Source organism: Cervus canadensis, chromosome 33, assembly GCF_019320065.1.
Source record: "Cervus canadensis isolate Bull #8, Minnesota chromosome 33, ASM1932006v1, whole genome shotgun sequence".
Classification (NCBI taxonomy): domain Eukaryota; kingdom Metazoa; phylum Chordata; class Mammalia; order Artiodactyla; family Cervidae; genus Cervus; species Cervus canadensis.
Window position 1 is genome coordinate 3,951,002 of NC_057418.1, and position 26,126 is coordinate 3,977,127.

At 38.7% G+C, this 26,126-nt stretch overlaps 1 protein-coding gene across 4 annotated transcripts in view; it reads right to left on the reverse strand.

The window, feature by feature from the left end:
* ARHGAP18 (Rho GTPase activating protein 18) overlaps positions 1 to 26,126 on the reverse strand; it is a 193,096-nt gene that overhangs the window by 35,731 nt on the left and 131,239 nt on the right. For all 4 annotated transcript variants that reach the window (XM_043456967.1, XM_043456966.1, XM_043456968.1 and 1 more), the window contains 4 exons: positions 22,092 to 22,155; positions 16,595 to 16,773; positions 2,719 to 2,884; positions 487 to 578 (listed from right to left, as the gene is read on the reverse strand). In XM_043456967.1, coding sequence (XP_043312902.1) covers positions 487 to 578; positions 2,719 to 2,884; positions 16,595 to 16,773; positions 22,092 to 22,155 — 501 coding nt within the window. The remainder of the gene's footprint in view (positions 1 to 486; positions 579 to 2,718; positions 2,885 to 16,594; positions 16,774 to 22,091; positions 22,156 to 26,126) is intronic.

The window sequence follows — 26,126 nt, forward strand, 5'->3', positions numbered from 1 at the left end:
TGACTACACAAGTGACTTTATAGTTTAGCAATCATTTTCTAATTCTACTTTATGGTTTCTTTGCCTACTTTGGAAGAAGGCACTAGTAAATTAAATTGGACATCCTCACTGTAAATAGGAAAGCTTGGGAAATACATACAGGCATAAAATATTCATGAGGATTCAATTCCCTAGAAATTTACCAGCAGTCCCCACTCCTATGTATTATAGAATTGAAATCTCAATTATACAAAGCCAGCTAATATAAGACAGGACAATGATGCCAGGTAATCACAGTTACAAGAAATAACACTGAAAGCATGACCATGAAATAAAAATTATGAGCCCTTGAAACAAATCTGTTTTCTGAATAGAAAAACCAAAGCATAAAATAAAATAGCATATCAATTGGAAAACTATATTATAATAGTATGAATGCAAAAACAAAAACAAACGCCATTATCTCAAGTATGCTGTCTCTATGCTGACCCATTTGGGCCTACTTACTTTTTGAAATATCAAGGGTATTCGAGTTCCTGGTATCTTCTTCTGATCTTGTTCTAACAATACTGTCAATGGGACACAAAAAAGGCCAGAATCTGCAAAAACAACAACAAAATCCTTCACTTTCATTAACCTATGAAATATTAATGCAAAAATGTTAAGGCACCAGATTCCTGATGCTGTCATTCAATCAGACAACTATATCGAGCACCTAAGTGGGTGACATTGTCTATCAATTAGGTAAACACAACTTAATTGGAAGATTTTGGCTCCACCTTATAGAGCAATCTAGCAAGCAAAGACAACTAAACTAATGATTATAGATCATCACCAAAATAATTAGAAAAGTATAAACTGTTACAAAAGAGAAATACAGGGCTGTGGGAATAGGCAAAATACGCAAATAATTTACTAAATGTAATCAAATTAAAAGTTCTCGCTTAAACTAAATACCACTCATCTCTTCCATACTAACTGACATTCAACATTCTATAATACAGCAAAGTATAAATATTTGCTTTTTGGAAAATCAGCCAAGATTATGAGCTTGCTCTACAAATGTTCTTCTTTAGAGAACATAGTAGATACTTGGTCTTTGTGAATTTAAATTTGTTGTTTTATATATTTGGGAATAACTCCAGAAGACATGACAGGTAATAACATAATTTTTCTAAATTAAAATTATATGCTTTCAGTCTGATGTGAGCATAGCTTCTACCCAGCACCTCCTACCCCACACTCATCAATGAGTGAACAGTTACAACAAAAGAGTTTAACACACATCATTGGGGAGATATAAATCATTTGTGGAAAAAAAAGGGGGGGGGATTATTCCATGATATGAAAACAGATATTGGAAATTGTGACATTCAGAAGAATGTCAGTAACTTAGTAAATAACTTTTAGTTTAGGAATTAAGAAAAGCATAATCTTTAAGCATGTCAAATTCTAGTTTATAACATAAATATCTTAGATAAGATACAAAAATATAAAAAAGGTGGAAAGAAAATCTATTATATTAATAGTGGTACTTTTAATGAGAATGGCTTAATATTTCTCTGTCTGGTAGGAGGCAATTCTGAGATAAAATTAAAAGGCCTCTCTAAGTCACTCTGAAAGTCTTGAACATTGAGTCACAACAATTTTTTTCCCACAATTATTTAAATTAAATTTTTATTTTGTATCTGGAGAAGACTCTGTGATGAGCTTTTGAAAAAGCATCTGAAGTCTTTATCCATAATGGACTTGTGGAAAACCAGAACTATTTGACTCAGAAATTCACCATCACAAGCCTTAAGCTAAAATACTCACTCAAAGGAACTAAACACAGAATGGGGTCTTCTGGGGCCCAGCATGGCAGAGAGGACTTGAGGGAAGGTACACTTCAGTCCTACAGAGAAATTGCCTCTAAAACTTACATCTTGTCTTTGCTAACGTTACCATAGCAACTCAATAATCCCCATTCTTGGTTTTTCTTTAAGAGATATCTTTAAAGTTAAATGAGATGTCAGAGATTCCTACATAGTAAAGCTTTATCAACAGAAAATTATCTGGATTTTCAGATGAATAAAATCTTGGAAAAAAAACAAGAACTGAGGAGGTGTTTGTTTTCTATTATATTATTAAAAAACAGTCTATTTATATAATGGGGAAAGCAAGCTGATTACAAAGAAAAAAAAAAACTATGCATCCCCAAGAGATGCACAATTTAGGGATATTATATGCCAAAATCATGTTATTGTCTTCAAAGAGGGAAGAATATTTTTTGCAAAAGAGTTAAAAGTAGATTGTAAATGAACAAACGGACATACTACTGCCTGTGCATTTGCTATCAAATAAATAAAGCAAAAATAATTGATCAGGATTAACCATATTAAAGTCACTTGTCAAGATCCAGTCTTAGAAATAAGTATATGTACCAAATGTTGTTTTTAAATACAGCTTTCAAAGGAGAGAACATTTAAGAATCCTTGATCAGAATTTCCTTTTCTTTCCATGGTAATTAAATATTTGATTATGCCTTTATCTTCTATAATCTAGGAGACAGATTTATCAAATTACAAAAATTTTTGGAAAGAATGTTTTAGAATCCGAACTTTAGATGTATTCATGTGCGGATTACAGGCAATTTGTTACGTGTGCATTTCCCACACCCCAGAAAGGATACTTCTAAAAAGCCAAGCTCATTCTTACTAGCTCAGGAGTAAATCCAGCTGGTCTTTGTTTCAAAATTACCTTTTGTTTTGATTTTCACAGCTTTCTGTTGTTTCAGTTCAATACCCAAGACATCATAGAGGGCAGTCAGCTCAATTAGGGCTAAATGGCAAACTTTCTTCATGTCCTGGGGCGCCAGGTCACCAATCCTGGTGGTGCCTGTTTTGTCCTTTGGCACTCTGTAAGTCTAAAATAAACACCATTAACACAGTAAAGGTCTACAGGACCTAACCCCTTTTTAATGAAAGATGACAAAATTATAACTATGAAAAGAATTCATTCTCAAAGTGGTGACAGTGAAAGCCATGGAAGAATTTCTCCAGCCAGAATGAAGAGCAATCCTGTCTTAATGATGATCCCAAACCTGCAGGGAGTCAATATGTGAAGTATGACAGGCCGCAGAAGCAGACCATGTACTAGGAGTGTGACTATCAGTGGCCAAGAGGACAAAAGAGACAGTAAAACCAAAGGAGAGAACAAACAAGTTAACTGACCTTTAAGAGCCAAGAAAAATGACAAGTCAAGACAAGCTGTGAGGAGGAAGACAGAGGAGGTAAGGGAAGAGTGGGAGGAACCACGAGTGCACCCGGTACCGTTCATCTGCACTGCTTATTAACTGTCTCATGTATAATGTGGCGTTGTGTTGATATAATATTGTATATTCAGATATATGATACCCAAATAAGGCAGGTACAAAAGGACCATGCAGCACTGGGGGGAAGGGGAGAGCAGAGGGGAAACCAAAAGCAGGGACTTTAGAGCCTCCATCTACCAGCCATCTAACTGCCAACTCGCTGTGTGTGACTTCTGGCAATTCTATAACCGCTCCTTTTTGTAAAATGGACATGCAAAAGCCATATCCTAAAGTAGCAGTTTTCAAAGTGTGGTCCAGGGAGCCATATAGGTACCCAATACTCTTTAAGGAATCTAAAGAGGTCAACTTCCACTTCCAGATGTTCAAGCTGGATTTAGAAAAGGCAGAGGAACCAGAGATCAAACTGCCAATATCCGTTGGATCATTGAAAAAGCAAGAGAATACCAGGAAAACATCTACTTTTGCTTCATTGATTATGCCAAACCCTTTGACTGTGTAGATCACAATAAACTGTGGAAAATTCTTCAAGAGATGGGAATACCAGACCACCCGACCTGCCTCCTGAGAAATCTGTATGCAGGTCAAGAAGCAACAGTTAGAACTGGACATGGAACAACAGACTGGTTCCAAATCGGGAAAGAAGTACCTCAAGGCTGTATATTGTCACCCTGCTTATTTAACTTTTATGCAGAGTACATCATGTGAAATGCAGGGCTGGATGAAGCACAAGCTGGAATCAAAATTGCCAGGAGAAATATCAATACCTCAGATACGTAGATGACATTACCCTTATGTCAGAAAGCAAAGGAGAACTAAAGAGCCTCCTGATGAAAGTGGGAGAGAGAGTGAAAAAGTTGACTTAAAACTCAACATTCAGAAAACAAAGATCATGGCATCCAATCCCATCCCTTCATGGCAAATAGATGGGGAAACAATGGAAACAGTGAGAGACTTTATTTTTCTGGGCTCCAAAATCACTGCAGATGGTGACTGCAGCTGTGAAATTAAAAGACGCTTGCTCCTTGGAAGAAAAGCTATCACCAACCTAGACAGCATATTAAAAAGCAGAGACGTTACTTTGCCAACAAAGATCTGTCTAGTCAAAGTTATGGTTTTTCCAGTAGTTATGTATAGATTTGAGAGTTGGACTATAAAGAAAGCTGAGCACTGAAGAATTAATGCCTTTGAACTGTGGTGTTGCAGAAGACTCTTGAGAGTCCCTTGGACTGCAAGGAGATCAAATTGGTCAATCCTAAAGGAAATCAGCCCTTAACATTCATTGGAAGGACTGATGCTGAAGCTGAAACTCCAATACTTTGGCCACCTGATGTGAAGAACTGACTCACTGGAAAAGTGCCTGATGCTGGAAAACACTGAAGCCGGGAGGAGATGAGATGGCTGGATGGCATCACCAACTCGATGGACATGTGTTTGAGTAAACTCCAGGCGTTGATGATGGACAGGGAGGCCTGGTGTGCTGCAGTCCATGGGGTTGCAAAGAGTTGGACAGGACTGAGCTACTGAACTGACTGAAGAGGTCAACACTATTTTAATAACACTAAGACATTACCTGCCTTTTTCACTTTTATTCTCTTATGGTATATAGAGGAGTTTTTCAGAGTTTTTACAAGAAATGTGGTATTGCCAACAGACTGAACACAGAAGCAAATATGAGAATCCAAATGACATCAACTCAAGCCAGACATTAGAGAGTTGCTAAAATGTAAAATGCCAGTACAGTATATTAATGCATATATATGGAATTTAGAAAGACGGTAACGATGACCCTATATGCGAGACAGCAAAAGTGACAGAGATATAAAGAACAGACTTTTGGACTCTGTGGGAGAAGCGAGGCTGGGATGATCTGAGAGAACAGCACTGAAACATGTATATTGCTGCTGCTGCTAAGTCGCTTCAGTTGTGTCCGACTCTGTGCAACCCCATAGACGGCAGCCCACCAGGCTCCCGTCCCTGGGATTCTCCAGGCAAGAACACGGGAGTGGGTTGCCATTTCTTTCTCCAATGCATGAAAGTGAAAAGTGGAAGTGAAGTCGCTCAGTTGTGTCCGACTCACAGCGACCCCACAGACTGCAGCCCACCAGGCTCCTCCATCCATAGGATTTTCCAGGCAAGAGTACTGGAGTGGGGTGCCATTGCCTTCTCCAAACATGTATATTACCATATGTGAAATAGATCGTCAGTCCAAGCTTGAGGCATGAAACACGGCACTCAAAGCCAGTGCGCTGGGACAACTCTGAGGGATGGGATGGGAAGGAAGCTGGGAGGGGGGTTCAGGATGAGGGACACATGTACACCCATGGCTGGTTCATGTCAATGTCTGGCAAAAACCACTACAATATTGTAAAGTAGTTAGCCTCCAATTAAAATAAACAAATTTTAAAAAATTAATTAAATTAATTAAAAACAAACAAAAATTTGTTTTGGAAAAATGACTATTTTTAATAAAGATATTATTTATGTTCCCCATGATATTATATTTTAAATGGATTAATAGTTTAAATTTTTTTCAATTTTCATTTCTAACATGGGCTTCCTTGGTGGCTCAGATGGTAAAGAAACTGACTGCCATTTGTTTTGGAAAATACAACTTTTTCATAAAAATGTTATTTATGTTTACCATAATAATAAATTTTAAATGGATTAATAGTTTAAATTTTTCTATTTTAATTTGTATCATGGTAAATATCCATAGATATAACTGACATAAAGAAAAGCACCCCCTGTTCCTCCCCACTACACAGACAGTATTTTTAATTATTCATCAAGAGAAACTATTCCCTAGACTACTTATTTATGTTTCAGAGCTCAAGAGTGCAGTCAGTGACCAACTTCCACAGAACTCAATCCAAAGAAATTCTTTACATTCCAAAATCACTTTGTACCAGCCTTCTTCATCTGCTCAGAGTCTTCCAAGGAATCACAGCTTCTGTAGAAATCTGTTTATGCCTTCTTTCTTAGGCCAGCCAGGGCAAACACAGAGAGCTGCGGCCTATAGGGAGACAGTGAATGCTCCCACAATACGGAATCAGAGATTCCTGGCCAGAAGGCCATGCCTCTGAGGTTTCACCAAAGCACTGCAAAGGTGCGGCAGTTATTCTCCTCAACACCAACATCTGTCCTGACTGATTAGACAAAAGCTTTTTGAGGTCCTCAATAATTTTTTTAAGAGTCTAAAGGGGTTATAGGACCAAAATGTTTGAGAGTTACCATCCTAGAACATTTCCTAAAACCTACAACTTTTGGCAATTAAGCAGCTAATTCCTTTCAAGCAAATTCAACTCTAAGAGAATCTTCTGTAGCTCACTGTGGAACCTTTGACAGAACTTTCTTTAGAATCTGCTATATTCTCAAGAGAGTCCACTATAGGAGAAAAGAGATAATTCTTCTATTTTTGTGACACATTTTCCCCATAAAAACATTAAAAGAACAACAGTAGATGTTATTCATATGCAACCTTAGTGAATTTTCAGCATAATTTCCAAGGTCAATAGTACAGTGCATAGGAGCTGAGAACATGCCGACAGATATCACGGTTTTTCTTTTAACTATTACTGCAAGGTAAGACAAAAATGGTAATACTCATTTTGATAAATAGTTTTTCATTTTATCCTGCAAAAGTTCCAATAAGACAAGTATTATTACAGCATATTCTACGTGGGGAAACTGAGGCTCATTAAGAGTCTAAAGTGAAGTGAAAGTGTTGGTGCCTAGTTGTTCCGATTCTGTGAAACCCCAGGGACTGCAGCCCTCCAGGCTCCTCTGTCCATGGGATTTCCCAGGTAAGAATACTGGAGTGGGTTGCTATTCCCTTCTCCAGAAGACCTTCCTGAACCAGGGATCAAACCCAGGTCTCCAGCATTGCAGGCAGATTCTTTACTGTCTGAGCCAATGTCCACACAGCCAGTGACATAAGGAGGCAAATTCAGATCTTTTAAATCCTAAATTCAGTAGTCATCCTATTCTGCTCCATTTTCCTGAGCATACGGTTCATACCCCGCAATAGGCAGGAGGAATCGAGGTTGACCAGTATTGATGCAGGACAAGAAACCCCCAAGGACAGGAACCCTGCCTTAACCACCTCTGTGTGCCCACTGTCCCACAGCCCTGACACATTGCAGGAGTTCTGTCTCTGTGTATTCAATGAAGATAAACACCCAACAGGGAGAAAAGCAGAGAATCAAGCTCAGGGAGGGGTGGGGTCACTGGCTTGATGCTCCCCCAATTTCCTGTGATTTATACTGAGCTTCATTTTCAAATCACACAAAACTCTCCCCGTTTTCTTCTTGCCTGGTCCAGAGTTCTGCTAATTGCTTTGTTTTCTGAAGGACTGAACCAATACTATTTACCAAGCATTTATTTTAAAAAAGAAAAAAAAGTCCTACATACTTCATTAAAATCAGTTGCATCTGGTCTAATAAGCCAAATACATGTAATATAATTATTTAAAGCAGTACCCAAGGTAAATGTTTAAAGAAACCTGAAATATTATTCGTTCAAACATTCAATTTACCTAGCAATATGTCATGAGCTTTATTTATTTATTTATTTAACAATGTACTTAATGAAAGGAGTTAGTTCTTTATCCCAATGTTTAATTCATAGCAGGAGTTTTAAATATTTATGAAGTTTCATGTCATTTTTGTTTAGTTAATAGACTGGATGGTTCAGTTCATTGGCTAAGAGAAGGCAGTGCAATTTCAGCAAAAGGAAAGCTCTTTACCTTTTGAAAAATGTGCTTTTAAAAGGGGAGTGAAATAAAATTTTTCAAAACACATAAGGTCTTGGCTCCCATGTGTCACCATAAATTAATCAGGCAGCTCTCCCTGGGTGCGCCCCTCTTCTGTAAGCTTTGAAATATGAGGGGCCCGTTAGAAACCTTACCAGTAATGACATACTTGACTTTTTCACTCATCAAGTCACTCTAGCCTCAACTCGGAAAGCAAGAGAATCTACTCTTACTTGGTCAATTTCCACAGATGACTTCTTATCACCTGCTAGGAAATTCATTTCTTACCTAAGATTTTTCCTTGTGTAAAATGTGATTTTATTACAGTATTTCACTCACTATCAACCTAGAGAACCTAGAACTTTTCTAGATAAATGAAATTTTAGGAAACTTTCATATTTACAGTTTTTAAAAAGAATTTTTAATGGCAAGGAATAATCATAATTAAAACTTTTCTTGACAATTCAGGATCACGATCCTACAGCCATCTCACACATTTGTGCACAAATGTGTGTCTGTCTTAGGTTCTCATTCTCCTTCCTCTATCCCAAACTAACATTTCTTTTACTGTCCTTCTGCTTCCTCCAGAGACGTTTCATTTTCTAGCAAACTCTCAACTTGGGCCTCCATGCAAGCCTGTGGCCTTCAGTATTCAAAGAGCTTTGTTACAAGACAAGCAAAGTCACCATAAAACGTGAATTTACTTGAATTAAACACAATTCAGTAAGAATCCAAAATACACTGAATAAAGACAAGAACTAGTACAGGCCTCACCACAGTTATCATTTCAATACTATGATCTTAAAAATTCCTAAATAAACTCTTATTGATTTTAGTCTGCCAAGATAGGATAAAGGAGTGCTATTAAATTTCTACTGTATAGATGGACTTGACATACCAGAATCTTATTCATGTAACCTCCCACGCTATCCTGAAGTTGTCAGTAGCACCAAAACAAGGACACTTAAACTCACGTCTAAGTTAAATGGACATATACCTTTAGGGCACATGTCATCAGGATCTTCCAGAAAAATTCCAGCTTCAAAACATTAGGCAGTTAAGCCAAGACTTACCACACACCTTCTAATCTAACTCGCTACTTTGTATGAAAGTGAGAATCGTAATATCTATCTCATAGAGATCACTTGATAAATGAGCAAAGTAATTACACAGCATACTTTCTAAGATATTATGGGTACATGAAACACAATATGTAATAGCTAATTTTCATCCTAACACACATTAAAGTTATAAAACCTGATCTCCAAATTTAAGAGGAGAAATTTGAATCTGCTGTGAGAGGTCATAAAGAATTAACAAAGACTGCTCAATGCCGTAAAAAAAAAAAAGAAGCAAATACAAAATGAGGTCAACAAAGAACAATGTATTACATAAAACCCACTGCTTATTCACAGAAGCAGGAAACCATGGAGTAGAAATGGAAATTAAAGTTTTATCTGCTTAGACTCTCACCTCAGAGTGAGGAATATAAATATTTACCTCACCAACCATGTTTATGACTTGTAGAAAGCTTATAGCATACACACGCTTTCCAGAAGATATACAAATAAGTAAATGGTTGTATAGATAAACTGATGCATATATACATAAATAAATGCATGGATACATTGACAATAATTATCAAAAGTGTTGAAAATTCTGAAAGAGATGGGAATACCAGACCACCTGACCTGCCTCCTGAGAAACCTGTATGCAGGTCAGGAAGTAACAGTTAGAACTGGACATGGAACAACAGACTGGTTCCAAATAGGAAAAGGAGTACGTCAAGGCTGTATATTGTCACCCTGCTTATTTAACTTACATGCAGAGTACATCATGAGAAACGCTGGGCTGGAAGAAGCGCAAGCTGGAATTAAGATTGCCGGGAGAAATATCAATAACCTCAGATATGCAGATGACACCATCCTTATGGCAGAAAGTGAAGAACTAAAGAGCTTCTTGATGAAACTGAAAGAGGAGACTGAAAAAGTTGGCTTAAAGTTCAACATTCAGAAAACTAAGATCATGGCATCCGGTCCCATCACTTCATGGCAAATAGATGGGGAAATAATGGCCGACTTTATTTTTTGGGGCTCCAAAATAACTGCGGATGATGACTACAGACATGAAATTAAAAGACGCAAAAAAAAAAATCTTTTTAAATAAAAAATAAAAGACGCTTACTCCTTGGAAGGGAAGTTATGACCAACCTAGACAGCATATTAAAAAGCAGATACATTACGTTGCCAACAAAAGTCAATTAAGGCTATGGTTTTTCCAGTAGTCATATATGGATGTGAGAGTTGGACTATAAAGAAAGCTAAGCACCGAAGAACTGATGCTTTTGAGCTGTGGTGTTAGAGAAGACTCTTGAGAGTCTCTTGGACTGCAAGGAGATTCAACCAGTCCATCCTAAAGGAGATCAGTCCTGGGTGTTCGAAGGACTGATGTTGAAACTGAAACTCCAATACTTTGGCCACCTGATGCAAAGAGCTGACTCATTGGAAAAGACCCTGATGCTGGGAAAGATTGAGGGCAGGAGGAGAAGGGGATGACAGAGGATGAGATGGTTGGATGGCATCACCGACTCAATGGACGTGAGTTTGAGTAAACTCCGGGAGTTGGTGATGGACAGGGAGGCCTGGCGTGCTATGGTTCATGGGGTCCCAAAGAGTCGGACACGACTGAGCGACTGAACTGAACGGCATCTTAACAGCTTAAAAAACGATTTTATATATTTTATTAATGTAAGTTTGAAAACAGGAAAGTGCTAACAGTAAAGCTAGATATTGAGCTAGACCCCAAAGGATGGGTTAAGGATGATAAACACAGAACAACAGAGGGGTAGAAATGGGAAGGTCACTTTCAGCTTGAGGCAAAACATGAATAAAATCTAGAAAGTAGGTGAGCAAAAATCAGTTTGTTAGCAGAGAATAAAGTGAGAGAGGAAGTTTTGTCTTTAAGTTTCTGAAGTACAAGTGAATTCATTTTATATTCCACTATTTGAATCAACAACTTAAAAGTCAACAGTGTCTTTATCTTGTTTAATTAGACTACTTTCACTTAAACTCCCTTCCATCTGTTGAGAAGACCATCACTGTCATTTACTTATCTGTCACACAGTGTGGCACGTGGGATCTTAGTTCCCAGATCAGTGATCAAACCTGCAGTGGAGAAGACTATCACTTGCAAAAGATACTTTTGCTAAGGATGGTCTGGGAGCCTGATTTATCTCTTTAGGCCACATGATGCAAATGCCTTTACTTTTCCCACTAGGCATGAAAATAGATCCTTAAAAATTTTTGATAAAGCCTGAAAACAATCTAGAAGCCCATCGTCAGATGACTGGTTGAATAAATTGTGACAGAGCTTCATAACATGGTACAATGTAAAAATAAAAAAGAATGAAAGATATTTCTCTATACTACTGTGGAGTGATCTCCAGGACATGCTGCTAAGTCATAAGTAAATAATCAAGAGTGTATCTATCTAAGAATGGAAGGATAAACCATCAAATTAAAATAAAAAGGAATTGACCTGTAAGGCAAATTAACCTGTAAAGGGGAGGGAGAGAAGAAGGTGATGGCTCAAGAATGGAAGTGAGACTTCTAATACACCTTGTTTTTAATTATGACCTTGGACCACTTAGATAATTCACATGTTTACAAAACACAATTAAGTTTCAACAAAGCAATCCCTAAACATTCAATATAAAATGAAATTAACCAACCGGGTATACAGTGAGTGGCATAACCATACGGAGAATAACTATCCTAAACAATCTGAAGCAGACTAATTTGATTATTACAGTCCTTTTGGGATAAAACCCTAAGGATACAACCGAGAAAAAGAAAACAAGTTTAAACTATTTTTTGGTTATCATATTGTTGATAGCAGTGTTAGTATTTCTATTCTGAGAATGCTGTGCAATAATAAAGGATAAAACACACAAGCAATTATGTGATCTTCTAATTATATTATCTGCTGTATCCTCAGAACCACTATTCTCAGCATGGAAGAAAGAAGATACAGTTGTACTTTTGTCTTCCGTAAAGGCTTTAAGCAATAGCCAACTCAGAGAAGGGAACGTTCCTAGTGTCCTGAACACAGTAACAAAAGTATATTTCTACTAAGTAGAATCAGTGTTTCTTGAGGAAATAGATAATTCTAGGTTTGGATCTATGAAGTGATGGGACTAGATGCCATGATCCTAGTTTTTTGAATGTTGAGTTTCAAGCAAGCTTTTTCTCTCTCCTCTTTTCACCCCCATCAAGAGGCTCATGAGTTCCTCTTCACTTTCTGCCACTAGAGTGGTATCATCTGCATATCTGAGGCGGTTGGTCTTCCTCCCAGCAATCTTGATGCTACCTTTTGATTCATCCAGCCTGGCATTTCGCATGTTGAACTCTGCATAGATGCTAAATAAGCAAGATGACAACATACAGCCTTGTCATCCTCTTCTCCCAATTTGGAACCAGTCCGTTGTTCCGTGTTCAATTCTAATTGTTGCTTCTTGACCTGCATACAGGTTTCTCAGGAGACAGGTAAGGTGTTGTGATATTCCTATCTCTTAGTCAATGAAATAGAAGTATATGCTTTTCTAGAATTTTCTTGCTTTTTCCATGATCCAACAAATGTTGGCAATTTGATCTCTGATTCCTCTGCCTGTTCAAAACCCAGCTTGTACGTCTGGGAGTTCTCAGTTCACATGCTGCTGAAGCCAAGCTAGAAGGATTTTGAACATTACTTTGCTAGCATGTGAAATGAGTGCAATTGTGTGATAGTTAGAACATTCTTTGGCATTGCCCATCTTTGGGATTGGAATGAAAACTGCCTTTTTCCAGGACTGTGTCCACTTGTGACACATTTGTTAACATATTGAGTACAGCACTTTAACAGCATCATCTTTTAAAATTTTAAATAGTTCAGCTGGAATTCTGTCACCTCCACTAATTTTGTCCATAGTAATGCTTCCTAAGGCCCACCCGACTTCAACTCTAGGATGTCTGGCTCTAGGTAAGTGATGGCATCATCATGGTTATCGAGGTTATTAAGACCTTTCTTATGTAGTTCCTCTGTGTATTCTTCTCTTCTGCTAGGCCCTTACCATTTCTGTTCTTTATCAGGCCCATCCTTGCATGAAATGTTCCCTTTATATCTCCAATTTTCTTGAAGAGATCTCTAGTCTTATCCATTCTACTGTTTTCCTCTATTTCTTTGCATTGTTCATTTAAGAAGGCCTTTTTATTTCTCCTTGCTATTCTCTGGAGCTCTGCCTTCAGTTGGGTAGATCTTTCCCTTTTTCCTGTGCCTTTTGCTTGTCTTCTTTCCTCAGCTATTTGTTAAGCTTGCTCAGACAACCACATTAAAAACAACACAAAACTAAGATCATGGCATCCAGTCCCACCACTTCATGGCAAAATAGATGGGGAAAAAGTGGAAGCAATAACAGATTTTTTTTTTTTTCTTGGCTCCAAAATCACGGCAGACAGTGACTGCAGCCATGAAATTAAAAGGCACTTGCTTATCAATGTATGACGAAACCCACTGGAAAAAAAAAATAAATAAAATTAAAAAAAATTAAAAAAAAATTAAAAAAAAAAAAAAAAAAAAAAAAAAAGGCACTTGCTCCTTGGAAGGAAAGCTAGGACAAGCCCTACATAGCATATTAAAAAGCAGAGATAACACTTTGCCAACAAAGATCCATATAGTCAAAGCTATGGTTTTTCCAGTAGTCATGTACAGATGTGAGAACTGGACCATAAAGAAGGCTGAGCACTGAAGAGTTGGTGCTTTCGAACTGTGGTGCTAGAGAAGATTCCTGAGTCCCTTGGACAACAAGGAGATCAAACCAGTCTTAAAAGAAATCAACCCTGGATATTCATTGGAAGGACTGATGCTGAAGCTTCAATACTTTGACCACCTGATGTGAAGAGCTGACTCACTGGAAAAGACCCTGACAAGCCAGTAAAGATTGAAGATGAAAGAAGAAGGGGCGGCAGAGGAGGAGACGGTCAGATGGTATCGCCGACTCGTGCACATGAATTTGAGCTAACAGCGGAGGACAGAGGAGCCTGGTGTGCTACAGTCCATGAGGTCACAAAGAGCTGGACACAATTCTGTGACTGAACAACAAGAACAACAACATGTCTCGAGCAAAAAATATGCTGAAACACATGAGAAATTATCTCTAGGGTCATGTCACACATGTATAAACGTGAGTTAAGATACTATTTTTACAAAGAAAATTAAAACGACACTAGTTGGTCATTAATGAAAGGTACTAGGGAATCTAAGAAAAGAAGAAAAAAAGAAAACTGGTAAATGAAAGAAGTAACCCTTGAGAAAGTGAAGTTTTTCTTAAGAGAGATATTCAAATTAATAAACGAAAAAAGAAATTAGAACATGATTTTATAACCATTAATAAATGGAGATAAGCACTGATCAGCAGCCACTGCTAATTTCACAAACAAGAAAGACAGAGATATTGCATCTCTTGCTACATGATCACAAGAAGTAATCTTGACCAAAAAAAAAAAAAAAAAGAGCATGAATCTGATAAATCTAGAGTCAACCAATCTACAAGAAAGAGAAGGACATGGGAACAGAATTAGAAACTGAATAAGCAGGTTTCTTCAACAAACAAATGCTGAGAGGAGGAGAATGGGAGGAAAGAAGTAAAAAAGGATAGGGGAAAAGATCTTAATGAAGAGAGAGAGGGAGGCAGAGACAGAGATACACTGACAGGAGGAGGAAGGAAGGGAGGGAGTAAAAGCTTCTTGAAAGGCACTTTCAACCAAGTCAACCAACTGCAATGCATGAACCTGATTTGGGTTCTGATTCAAACACACTGCAAAAAAAAAAAATTATGAAATTTGCAATACAATATGAAATTTAATATTCAGATATTTGAAATTAAGAATTGCTAGCATTTTAAATAGGTACAATAATAGCAATATGAATTAAAAAGTAACCTTTTTTCTTAAAGGGAACTGCTTGGGGGTGTGCCCAGGACAGAACTAGTCATGGGCTAGTGAACGTTGGGGCTTGGTGGGGGGTTCATTATACTATGCCTATAGCTTTTATGTATGTGAAGTCTTACAAAATAAGTAAGTGTATTTTTAAAAAAATATAAGACATTCGGTATCAATGAGAACACTCAGTACACAGAGGCTGGTTTCTAAATACAATATGCTTCTGAAAAAACAAGGGTTCCTTGAAGAAATAGATTCTTCCTAATCTGAGGGGAGAAAAGTACAAGGTGAGCCCAGAATATCTTGTACCAGAAGGCAGAGGAGTAAAACGAGGAGTACATGTTAAAATGGCAAAGGAACCAGCTTGAAGGGCTGCCTTTGGTCAAACTTGGGTAAATTTAAACGTCAAAGAAAAACAGTAATGATTTATTAAACACTGAATGAAAAAAGGAAGCTTCTGCGCAGTGACATTCAAAAACAAGAGAAAAGGGAGGAAAAGCAGCTATCACAGAAGACTGCCAGCCAGTCAATACAGAGGGAATAACACAATGAGAAAAATCACCGTTTCGCTAACACTAGTCTATTTTTTCAGGTAAGGATTACAAATGCATGGTAAAGCCACTGGATGATAGGTTATTACTGGCAGATAGGCTATTCATTCGGTTTCAAGGATCACAAATTAGCATTAGTTACCAACAGGAAAAGGTATTTTTACAATGAGGACAGAAGGTGATACTTCCATTCCCAATAAGAGGGCTATCTGACATCACACACCTCTTCTGATGATGCGATGGGAGGCATAAACAATCTAGGCATCTAGGTTTGCCAAAACTGTTGAACTTGAATTCAGTCATCAAAAACAGACAAAATCAGAAATTTGATTTGGACTCTTTAAAATATACAAAAAATCAGAGGATCTAATCTAAATTTAAGAAACCAAAAAGATATGACATCAAACACAACCCATAACCCTTGTTTGAATCCCAGGCAGAGTGAGGGAGAAGCCATTAGGACAATATTGTGACAACTGGGAAATTTTTAATACGGTCATATATTAAAATATAATTGTTTTAATGATCAAGTTCTTAAGCAAAACAACTGCTTTGTTTAGTATGGCCTTGTTAGGCTTAAAAAAAAAAAAGTGAGTGTATATGGCACGACCTATACATAGGTAGATACAGAAAGTAGTGAAAGGTGAAAGTGGTAGTTGCTTAGCTGTGTATGACTCTTTGCTACCCCATGGACTGGAGCCCGCCAGGCTCCTCTGTCCATGGAATTCTCCAGGCAAGAATACTGGAGTGGGTTGTCATGCCCTTCTCCAGGGGATCTTCCCAACCCAGGGATCAAACCCAGGTCTCCTGCATTGCAGGTAGACTCTACCACTTGAGCTACCCGGGAAGCCCAAGAAAGAGTAAAAGTTGTACAATGTTATAATAACTGGTGAATGGGATCTACAGGGAGGCTGTAGGGGTGTATCTATGCTATTCTTTCAACTTTTCTAGGGACTTAAATTTTTCAAAATAAACAGCTGATGAAAAATGTAATCTGACAGTGACATCTGAATAGTGTACTACATACCAGTAACATGGCATCGTCACCTTTGCTCCTCTGGATCTTCTCTCTGGAGCTCTCTTTCTGACTGACAGCTTGTTCTGCAAATGATACCTCCAGGTTGATGTCTGTTTCAGAGGCAGGTGCCCCTTCGGGCACCAGTGGGGTTAGCTCCTTTCCACCAACACCTAGGTGAGATGCCTGGTCTGGGAACAAAATAAAAGACTTCATTCCTGTGTTTTGGTTACTTCTTTAAAAAAAAAAAAAAAAAAAAAAACTTCTAACACATCAACTGTATAAACCTTTAGGAAAAGTACTACTTACTGTAAGCAATAATTAACCCTTCTTTCCATAGTAAAACATATACTCAAGGAATCCTAACAATGGCACATGGGGGACGGAGGAAGCCCAAGGTGGGGACCAGAAAGCCGGAATCGTGGAATTTCTCTCTGAGGTCACAGTTCTTAGATTGAGTCCAATTCGAAAACATTTCCTGGATGATCTCAAGCTCTGAATGAAAAACTCATAACAACTTACTAAACTTAATTGTTGTTTTGTATTATACTGGGAGATTAAAATTTAGTAAACTTAATCATTGTTTTACTTTATACTCAGAAATGAGAAGGTGGTTAGTTTTACTCTCTTAAAACCCTGGTAGCTCAGACGGTAAAGAATCCACCTGACAATGCAGGAGACCTGGGTTTGATCCCTGGGTGGGGAAGATTCCCCTGGAGGAGGGGATGGCAACCCCCTCCAGGATTCTTGCCTGGAGAATCCCATGGACAGAGGAGCCTGGCAGGGTAGCATCCACAGGGTCACACAGAGTTGGACATGACTGAACAAAGGTTTTTAAAACTATGATATACCACTTAACTTCCTCACAGTGGAACAGATTCCTGAATGTTTTCTTTCACGCCCTGCATGTCCTTTCTGGAATGCTATCTATCTATCATAGCAAAAATTCCAGGCACCAAGAATGTTCGCAGTGGGAGTCAGTTCTGGAGGTACTGGTTCAGGAATCAGGCTATTATAGGGATTATAACAGTTCTTACAACTATAAATCTAGTCAAATGAGTTCCAGGTATTTACATCGACACTTTAAAAAAAATTTAACATTTTTTTTTCCTTGCTTTATTTGCTGTTAATCCTCCAGGGGGGGGAAAAAATTAACACTTGAAAACTTCTTTGCTGAAAACATCAGGTTTAAGCTCGGAAGAAAATACTTCTAAATTTGGCTATTTGGTAAGTTTTTGGTATTAACACAACTCACACTAGAAAAGCACCAGGCATCAATGACAGGATTACTGTCATTTTCTCACTGTGACCTTTAATTCATGGTGAGCGGCTCTAGATTACATCAGTAAGCTTATGCGCGACATTCAAATGCTTATATACTAACACAACAAGGTGATAGAAGGTAAGTTAATTCTTAAATTTAATAAATGTTATATATACACATTTACTATTAAAAGTCTGATGCCTTCAGAAAATATATTTTTATTACCTTCTATGTATTTTCTATATTTACAGTCATTTAAATAAAAAACACAAAAATTATTTTACTCAAAAGAAAATAAGAATAAATCTAAATCTAGCCTTTTTCACTCCCACTTAATAAGCAGGGCGGGCTGCATGCGTGTAGGACTTTCCCAGTGCTTGGTATGGGCCCTGCGGGTTTAATGCTCTGCTGTTGCCTTCTTGAAATTTGAACAAGAAGCTCTACATTTTCAGTTTGCACTAAGCCTTGCAAATTATACAGTTGGCCTGGGTCACATCTCAGAGTTTAGAAAGTAAGAAAGAACTGACCTATGTCAAGTTCAAAAATAAGAGTAAATTTGGAGCTCTGATTGTATTCATCTGTTCCTAACTATGCTACATTATGCTTTTTCAACAGCCTCTGACAATTTTGTTTAAAACTAAGGATAACTAGACCTCTCTCTGATTAATTTTTAAAGTATTAACTTAAATGTCAAAGCACAATTTGAGTTTTATTTTCCCACTGGTTTATACTACTTTATGTTTTACTGTGAATATGTATGTTGGTTTCCTAGGAAACCATTCTGAGAGGAAAAAACTGATTAGCCATTTTCTTAAATTAGAAGCTACCTTTCCAAAACCTGAGTGTTTATGAACAAGCATGTTAAATGGACTCCCTGTTCTTAAAAGCCCCACATCAGACCTACAATAAACACTACCTCCCCCACCACACACAAATAAATGTTCTGTGCCGAATTCAAAACTGAGGAGAAAAATTATAATCAAGTTAGAATACGTTTAAAACATATGAATTTCCTCCAAATATTAGCAAAAACAAAAAGCACAAAATAGAGAAGGATTAAGGATTAAATGATAACTCCAGTTAAGGCAGATAGCAGGAAAAAGAGTTTCAGGATGATATAAGAAATGGATGGTTAATTCGCTAATAAAAGCATTTATGAATTAATCATTTACTCTCCCTGGTGGCTCTGGGTAAAGCGTCTGCCTGCAATGTGGGAGACCTGGGTTCGATCCCTGGGTCAGGAAGATCCCTTGGAGAAGGAAATGGCAACCTACTCCAGTAATCTTGCCTGGAGAATCCCATGGACGGAGGAGCCTGGTAGGCTACAGTCCACGGGGTTGCAAAGAGTCGATACGACTGAGCGACTTCACTTTCACTTTCTCAAGGAGAAACGTTAATGGAGAATGCTGAGATAAACCTTTTGGCTCTTCAAGCCCTGAAGGGTAAATAATACAGTTTTAATCTATTTTCTCCTTTGGTTTTTAAAGTGGACAATAGCACCAAGTTACAACTACTTTAAAAAACTCAAAGTTTTTCAACTGTCCAAAATAAATCCATGTCTCTATTTAAAAAAATAATTTTGCTTCCTCCATGGAACTCAAAAAAAGAAGATATATATTACATGAAAGTTTTAAAAATTATTTGGGCATTATTAACACTTCTAAATGTATGTATTAAACATGGGTCTTTCAAATACATAATGTTGTGCAATTTGGTGAGAAGATTGATACGCAGCAGTAGATAAATGAATTTGAAATGCAACAACCCTGGCAACGTTAAAATGTTATAATTTTCATTTAGAATAAGTAATTTTCATAGAACATGCATAAAAGCCCAAGTGTAGAGAAAACATTTAAAATAGACTATGTAGTTCTGGTTTTCATATTTCTAGTGGAAAGAGCTCCACTTTTGAACTTCAGACAATATTTTCCATGCATTTCATTCAGAACCTTTCAATGTTTGCATAACGCTGGGGAATGCGCTGGCTAGCAAAAGAGCTCGGCATTGCCCAGAACAGGTGCAGCAGTAAATCCTCAGTGGCTCGGATGGCGTCATACACATTATCTTATTATTCTTACTGGAGGCTCTCTGCCCACATCATAGGATTCCAGGAAAAGCAGATGTAAATCAGGCAGCAAGCTTGTCACATTCCAGCCGGCTGCCGCAAGCTCGGTTGGAAAAAGCTGCTACAATGAGCCCGTCTTCCAGAACGTCTGTTTACATAGGCTATATCGCATCTCTGGCAAAGGAGGAAAACACCAAGAAAGGACAATGTCTCCTCAGTATTCATTCAGCAACTGCCAGTCGCTCTTCCCCAAAGCCCAAAACATACTGACACTGGCACAAAAGGTTCATCTGTCTCTCTTGACAACCCAGCTCTCTGTCCAGCCAGCAAGGGCTATTCCAGCCTGCCTGCCATTCCAGGGTCAGCAGGCACACAGGCCTGGGGAAACACCCAGTCGTTTTAACCCAATATACTTATGTAACTGAAGAAATTTCCACAGAATAGTAAAAAGCAGGGGCTTTTATGAATACAAATATAAATATATAGACCCATGTGTCAATATACGCACATATATGTGTCTACATATGCACATATACATACACACACACACATACATATACACACACACATATTATGTGTGTGTATCTATTTGAAGGCAGGGGTACAGGAGAGAAGTTCTGAGATAAAAGCATGGAAGGAAAGATAAAGATATTAGATGCTCCAAGACTCCAAAATGTCCCAAAGTGACAAATTTTCTTTTCTTGGTCTCCGAAGTCACTGCAAATGGTGACTTTGTAGCCATGAAATTAAAAGACGCTTGCTCTTTGGAAGGAGAGCTATGACAAACCTAGACAGTGTATTAAAAAGCAGAGACATCACTTTGCTAACAAAGGTCCATCTAGTCAAAGCTATGGTTTTTCTGGTAGTCATGTATGGATGTGAGAGCTGGATCATAAGGCAGGCTGAGTGTCGAAGAATTGATGCTTTCAAACTGTGGTGCTGGAGAAGACTCTTGAGAGTCCCCTGGACTGCAAGGAGATCCAACCAGTCCATCCTAAAGAAAATCAACCCTGAATATTCTTTGGAAGGACTGATGCTGAAGCTCCAATACTTTGGCCACCCGATGTGAAGGGCCAACTTGTTGGAAAAGACCCTGATGCTGGGAAAGATTGAAGGCAGGAGGAGAAGGAGGCCAACAGATGACAACCATGGGCAAAAATTTGAGCTAACTCTGGGAGATAATGAAGGAAAGAGGAGCCTGGGGTGCTGCAGTCTATGGGGTCAGGAAGAGCTGGACATGACTTAGCAAATGAACAACAACAGTAATTTTGGACAAACCTTTGATTTTTATTGGAAGGTTGGGAACACTTTCTAGGCCTCCACAGTCTTCCTGACACTCTTCCTTCACTAGTTCCAATCCAAACATGACACTAATAATGCCATGAACACCCCAGGTGCTGGGTATTAAGAACATAAACAAAAGCAAAGTCCCAATCGGGACTCAGGCAGCCATTAACCATCTTTGTTATATTATTTAAGTAGCAACACATTAAGGATTAATCTATGACCTTAATTTAGAACATTTTTCCTTTTTGTAAATCCATTAAATAGCTTTAAATTCTTTCTTGTTAAGTACTAATAAATCCTTACTATTTATTTTCAACCATGCCTTGAATTTCTAATCCATTTCTGAAATAACAGATACAGAAAAAGGAATGAAATGGGAGAATTATAATCAACTTCCGCCCTCTCCCACCCTCAGATCTTAATTTAAAATCTTTCTAAACTTTCTTAAAAGCAATCCATTTATGAGCTAAGAACTAAAGATTTGAAAATGAAGTTCCAAATTCACTGACTCCCCTTACTAGCTGTATTGCCTTGGGGAAGTGACTTTATATCTCAAAACCTTACTTCTCTCATCTGTCTCATGGGTTAAGAATAATATTTACTACAGAGCATTCTTGAGTATATTAAATTAGGCAAATGTCTCTGCATAGTACCTGGCACATGGTAAACATTCAAGAAAACTGACTATGTATAGAAACGTTAAAATAGATATAGACAAGTATTTTTAAAAACTCAAAAGCCAACTATAAGCTCAGTCTTATGTAATTATCTACTTGGGTACTTGATATTTCAATTGAATTTGCTTACTAGAATTGAAGACGAATGTTTCTAACGGTCTTATCTATTTGTTATACTAATAAATGAGAAAATACAAGAGAACGGGTCCAACTTACCATCTTTTCCTCGGTATTTGTTTTCATCTGTTCCGACTGATTGTGATTCTGTGCCATCTGGAGCCTAAAGATAGAAAATGGGCCATTTATTCATTTCCCACTCACAACCAGAGAAATGGTATGGTAAATAACTCTATTACTAACCTGTAGAGCACAAGATATGTATTCAGACTTATACCACAGAAATAAAAGGACTACGGTTACAATTAACAAGCAACCAGCCAACAAATATGTGATCACCCACAACATACAAGGCATACTATTAAGCTCTGTGGAAATACAGGCAATATCAAGTGTCCCTACCATCAGGAACACCATTAAGACATCTCAAAAAGTTAATATCCATTAACAAATGAGTAGATAAATAAAATGCGAGCCACCCACACAATGGAATGTTATTTGACAATCAAACGAAAGTAAAGAAAGCACAGATGCATGGGACAACGTGGATGAGCCATGAAAACGTGACGTGACGTGAAAGTCACCAGGACCACATTCTGTGTGGTTCCACTTCTACGCAACCTTCAGAACAGGCAAGTCACAGAGACAAAGATCAGTGGTTGCCTAGGCGTAAGGAGGGGAAAACAAGGAATGAATGCTACGGGTATGGGGTTTCTTTTGGAGATGATGGACATGTGCCAAAATGACTGCGGTGATGGTTGCATATATATAACTACACTAAAAACCTCTGCATTGTAAACTTTAAATGGGTGAACTGGATGGTATGTGAATTCCCTCTCAATGACATGGCTATAAAATAAAATTATAAACTGACATATAGGTAAAAAATAGAATACTTCACTTTTTAAAAAATAAAAGCTAGTAATAAATGTGAGAGAAATTAAAACTAATTTGCCAAGCAGGTAATAAGAGCTTAGACAGTCAAAAGAACTCCTCTTTCGAGGGGTTGGGACAGTGACACCCAAAGAAATGAAGCCTTCCAAGGGTTTATGGACACAGTAAGATGCAGCTAGAGCCTCTCACCAGTGTGGCCAGGCAACACTTCCTCCTCGCCAATAAGGCTCTAGGAGGAAGCAGGAAGGGGAGCCCAGGTCAATCATACACAGAGGTCTATCGGAATGAATTGTAAAATACTCATTCTAGCGGACTGTCACTTCAATACAAAAGAAGGGCGCCTCTGTAGTCCCCTCCCCACACATCGCAGCTCAAGTGTTAGCAGAGAAGGACTCCCCTCTCCACCTGCAATCTAAGAAGGGCCAGAAGAGCATCAGGGCAGGCACGTGCAGGCACTCTCCTTAGACTCTGCAGGACAGTACCCAGCGACTATAATCACAGAGGGACACGGCAGAGCAAGGCCACCTTCCTCCCTCTCCCACGAGCCTGCAGAAGGCTGGCCCTCCACGGCACAGTGAGTAACTCTAATCTCACATGTGAACACGGATTTAGGAGCATGTGGTTGAAATTGTTTTCCTAAGCAATTGAAGATGACAGTGCAGATGGTATTCATTTCTGCATTTTATTTCCTAGTGTCAGCAAGGGCTTCGTGAGGAAGCATTTAACATGGAAGAGCTGAATATGGACAGTCATTGCTCAGTATCTGTGGGAGATCAGTTAAAGGACACCGCCACCCCATGAATGCCAACACGGGAGGATGCTCCAGTCCCTGATAAAGAATGGCAGAGCACAGTCAGCCCTCCCTATCCACAGGTGCAGAAGCCAGGGATATGGAGGACACACTACGTTTACTTGAGAATAGAAGAAATGCAAGTAAAGATGGCTGGCCCATGTTTACTTGAGGATTGGAGGACCTATTTCTAACGGGTGGTCATATTTCAATTAAAGGCAGAAAGAGTAAGTTAACATTATTTTAATTCACTTGTGCTGTTTCTCACTTATTGACTCCATCAGCTGATACAATCCACCAATCACCTTGAATCAAACTATGTGATTCAGACATTAGCAAGGACTTACTAAAAAATGTTGCTTCTAGCACTGAGAAGCAACATCCTCTTCAAGACTGGCAGGAATCCCACGGAGTATGGTTTGCTGAGGCTCAGTTCTCTGTCCCCTCCCACTTTTGGCTTCCTCTTAACTCCCTCAGGGAGGGCTCTTTAATTGGGAGGGAAATGCCAATAACACTAGATTTCCTTATTATTCATTATTTTTCTGCTGTAAAAAAGCAGTCTAGTCCTTCAACCCCAGTGGATGTTCCAAATAACAAATGGGTGGCACGCAAGTGTCTAACTGCCTCACAGCAGCAACAGATCTATCTGGAGCAATCCTGTGACCCCAAAACTCCCATAAAATGGACTGGATTTGATCTACAATTGACCATGCAAACAGAATAGCAATCTGCAACTATGCAGGATTTCTTAGAAGAATGAAATGTTTACAAAAAGCCAAAAAACCCTCTATATGACAGAAAGATACCTTAAATGTGTCTTCTTATTCCCAAAATTTAAAAAGACTTTTGTTACCCTTTCTTTATAGTGTAAATACAATCTCATGTATTCACTGGGACTACTTAATATCAGAATTATATATGTAAACCCAAATGTAGTAGGATGTATAGTGGTTAAAAGCACATATTTAGAGTCTGACAAACTTGGGTTTACTATCTATGGGACCATTGAGCAAGTTACTTGAAGTCTATGAGCCTCGGCAGTAGTATGGAAGTGAAACCTCACTCATAGGACAGCTCTAAGAATGAAAAGAAATAAGGCATGGAAAGCAGTTAAGTTTTCAGTGGTGGTAGCTACTGCTCTGATTGCTATGATCATCACTACAACCCTCACTTAAGATCCCTTCTGATTGTTCTTACTCCATCCACCCCACTGGGTCTTCTGGACCAGAGCTATGCTAACTGTCATCTGAGAAGAGTTCAACGTGTAAACCAACTTTGACCCTAAAAATACCATTAGGTTCAGCTGACCTTTTTTTCTCTTTGTAGCATCACTGTTTCTTGCCGGAGCAGATATTAATTTTCATTTTGGGAAGCTCTTTAGGTCCTCATGGGCACTCCATAAACAACCTACTAAATGGCTACCCTGAGTAACACTGTTCTAGACCATTCAGGTCTCCGACTGGTACCACACTTTCTCAAGAGAGCCATCAGCCCCAGATCTGCACCAGACTCCAACAGCTCCCACTAATAAATTCATCATTTTGGCAAATATCTATTCCAATCCTCTACATCCTAGGCACTAGACACAAAGGGGAAGTTATTTCATGTTCAGGGTTCCTGTTTTATAATTCAGCTGCAATTAGCTTCCCTGCATTCCACTTCCATTCATCCCCATGTGAGTCTTTAAAAAAAGCAAATTTTCCTACAAGAGTAATGTGGAAAAAAGAACCTCCTGCCTCTGACTTTCTCTAAGTAACAACTAACAGTCACACTGTCCAGGGGGTTGGGGCACTCCCAAAGCTCCAAGGACACTGAATGCAGGGACTGTCACAGAGAATTTTAACTTGTTTCATTTTTTTCCCCATCAGCAGGTAACTCAGAGAAGGCAATGGCAACCCACTCCAGTGCTCTTGCCTGGAAAATCCCAAGGATGGAGGAGCCTGGTAGGCTGCAGTCCATGGGGTCACGAAGAGTCAGACACAACTGAGTGACTTCACTTTCACTTTTCACTTTCATGCATTGGAGAAAGAAATGGCAGCCCACTCCAGTGTTCCTGCCTGGAGAATCCCAGGGAAGGGGGAGCCTGGTGGGCTGCCATCTATGGGTCACACAGAGTCGGACACGACCGAAGTGACTTAGCAGCAGCAGCAGCAGGTAACTTCTAGAAGGACAGGGATCGAATCCCTCTTGATCACGGCCAGCATGGAGCTTCTGTGCCTTACATATGAAAAGTGAAAGCGAAAGTCACTCAGTCATGTCCAACTCTGTGTGACCTCCATCCACTATAGAGTCCATGGAATTCTCCCGGCCAGAATACTGGAGTGGGTAGCCTTTCCCTTCTCCAGGGGATCTTCCCAACCCAGGGATCAAACCCAGGTCTCCAGCATTGAAGGCAGATTCTTTACCAGCTGAGTCATCAGGGAAGCCCAAGAATACTGGAGTGGGTATCT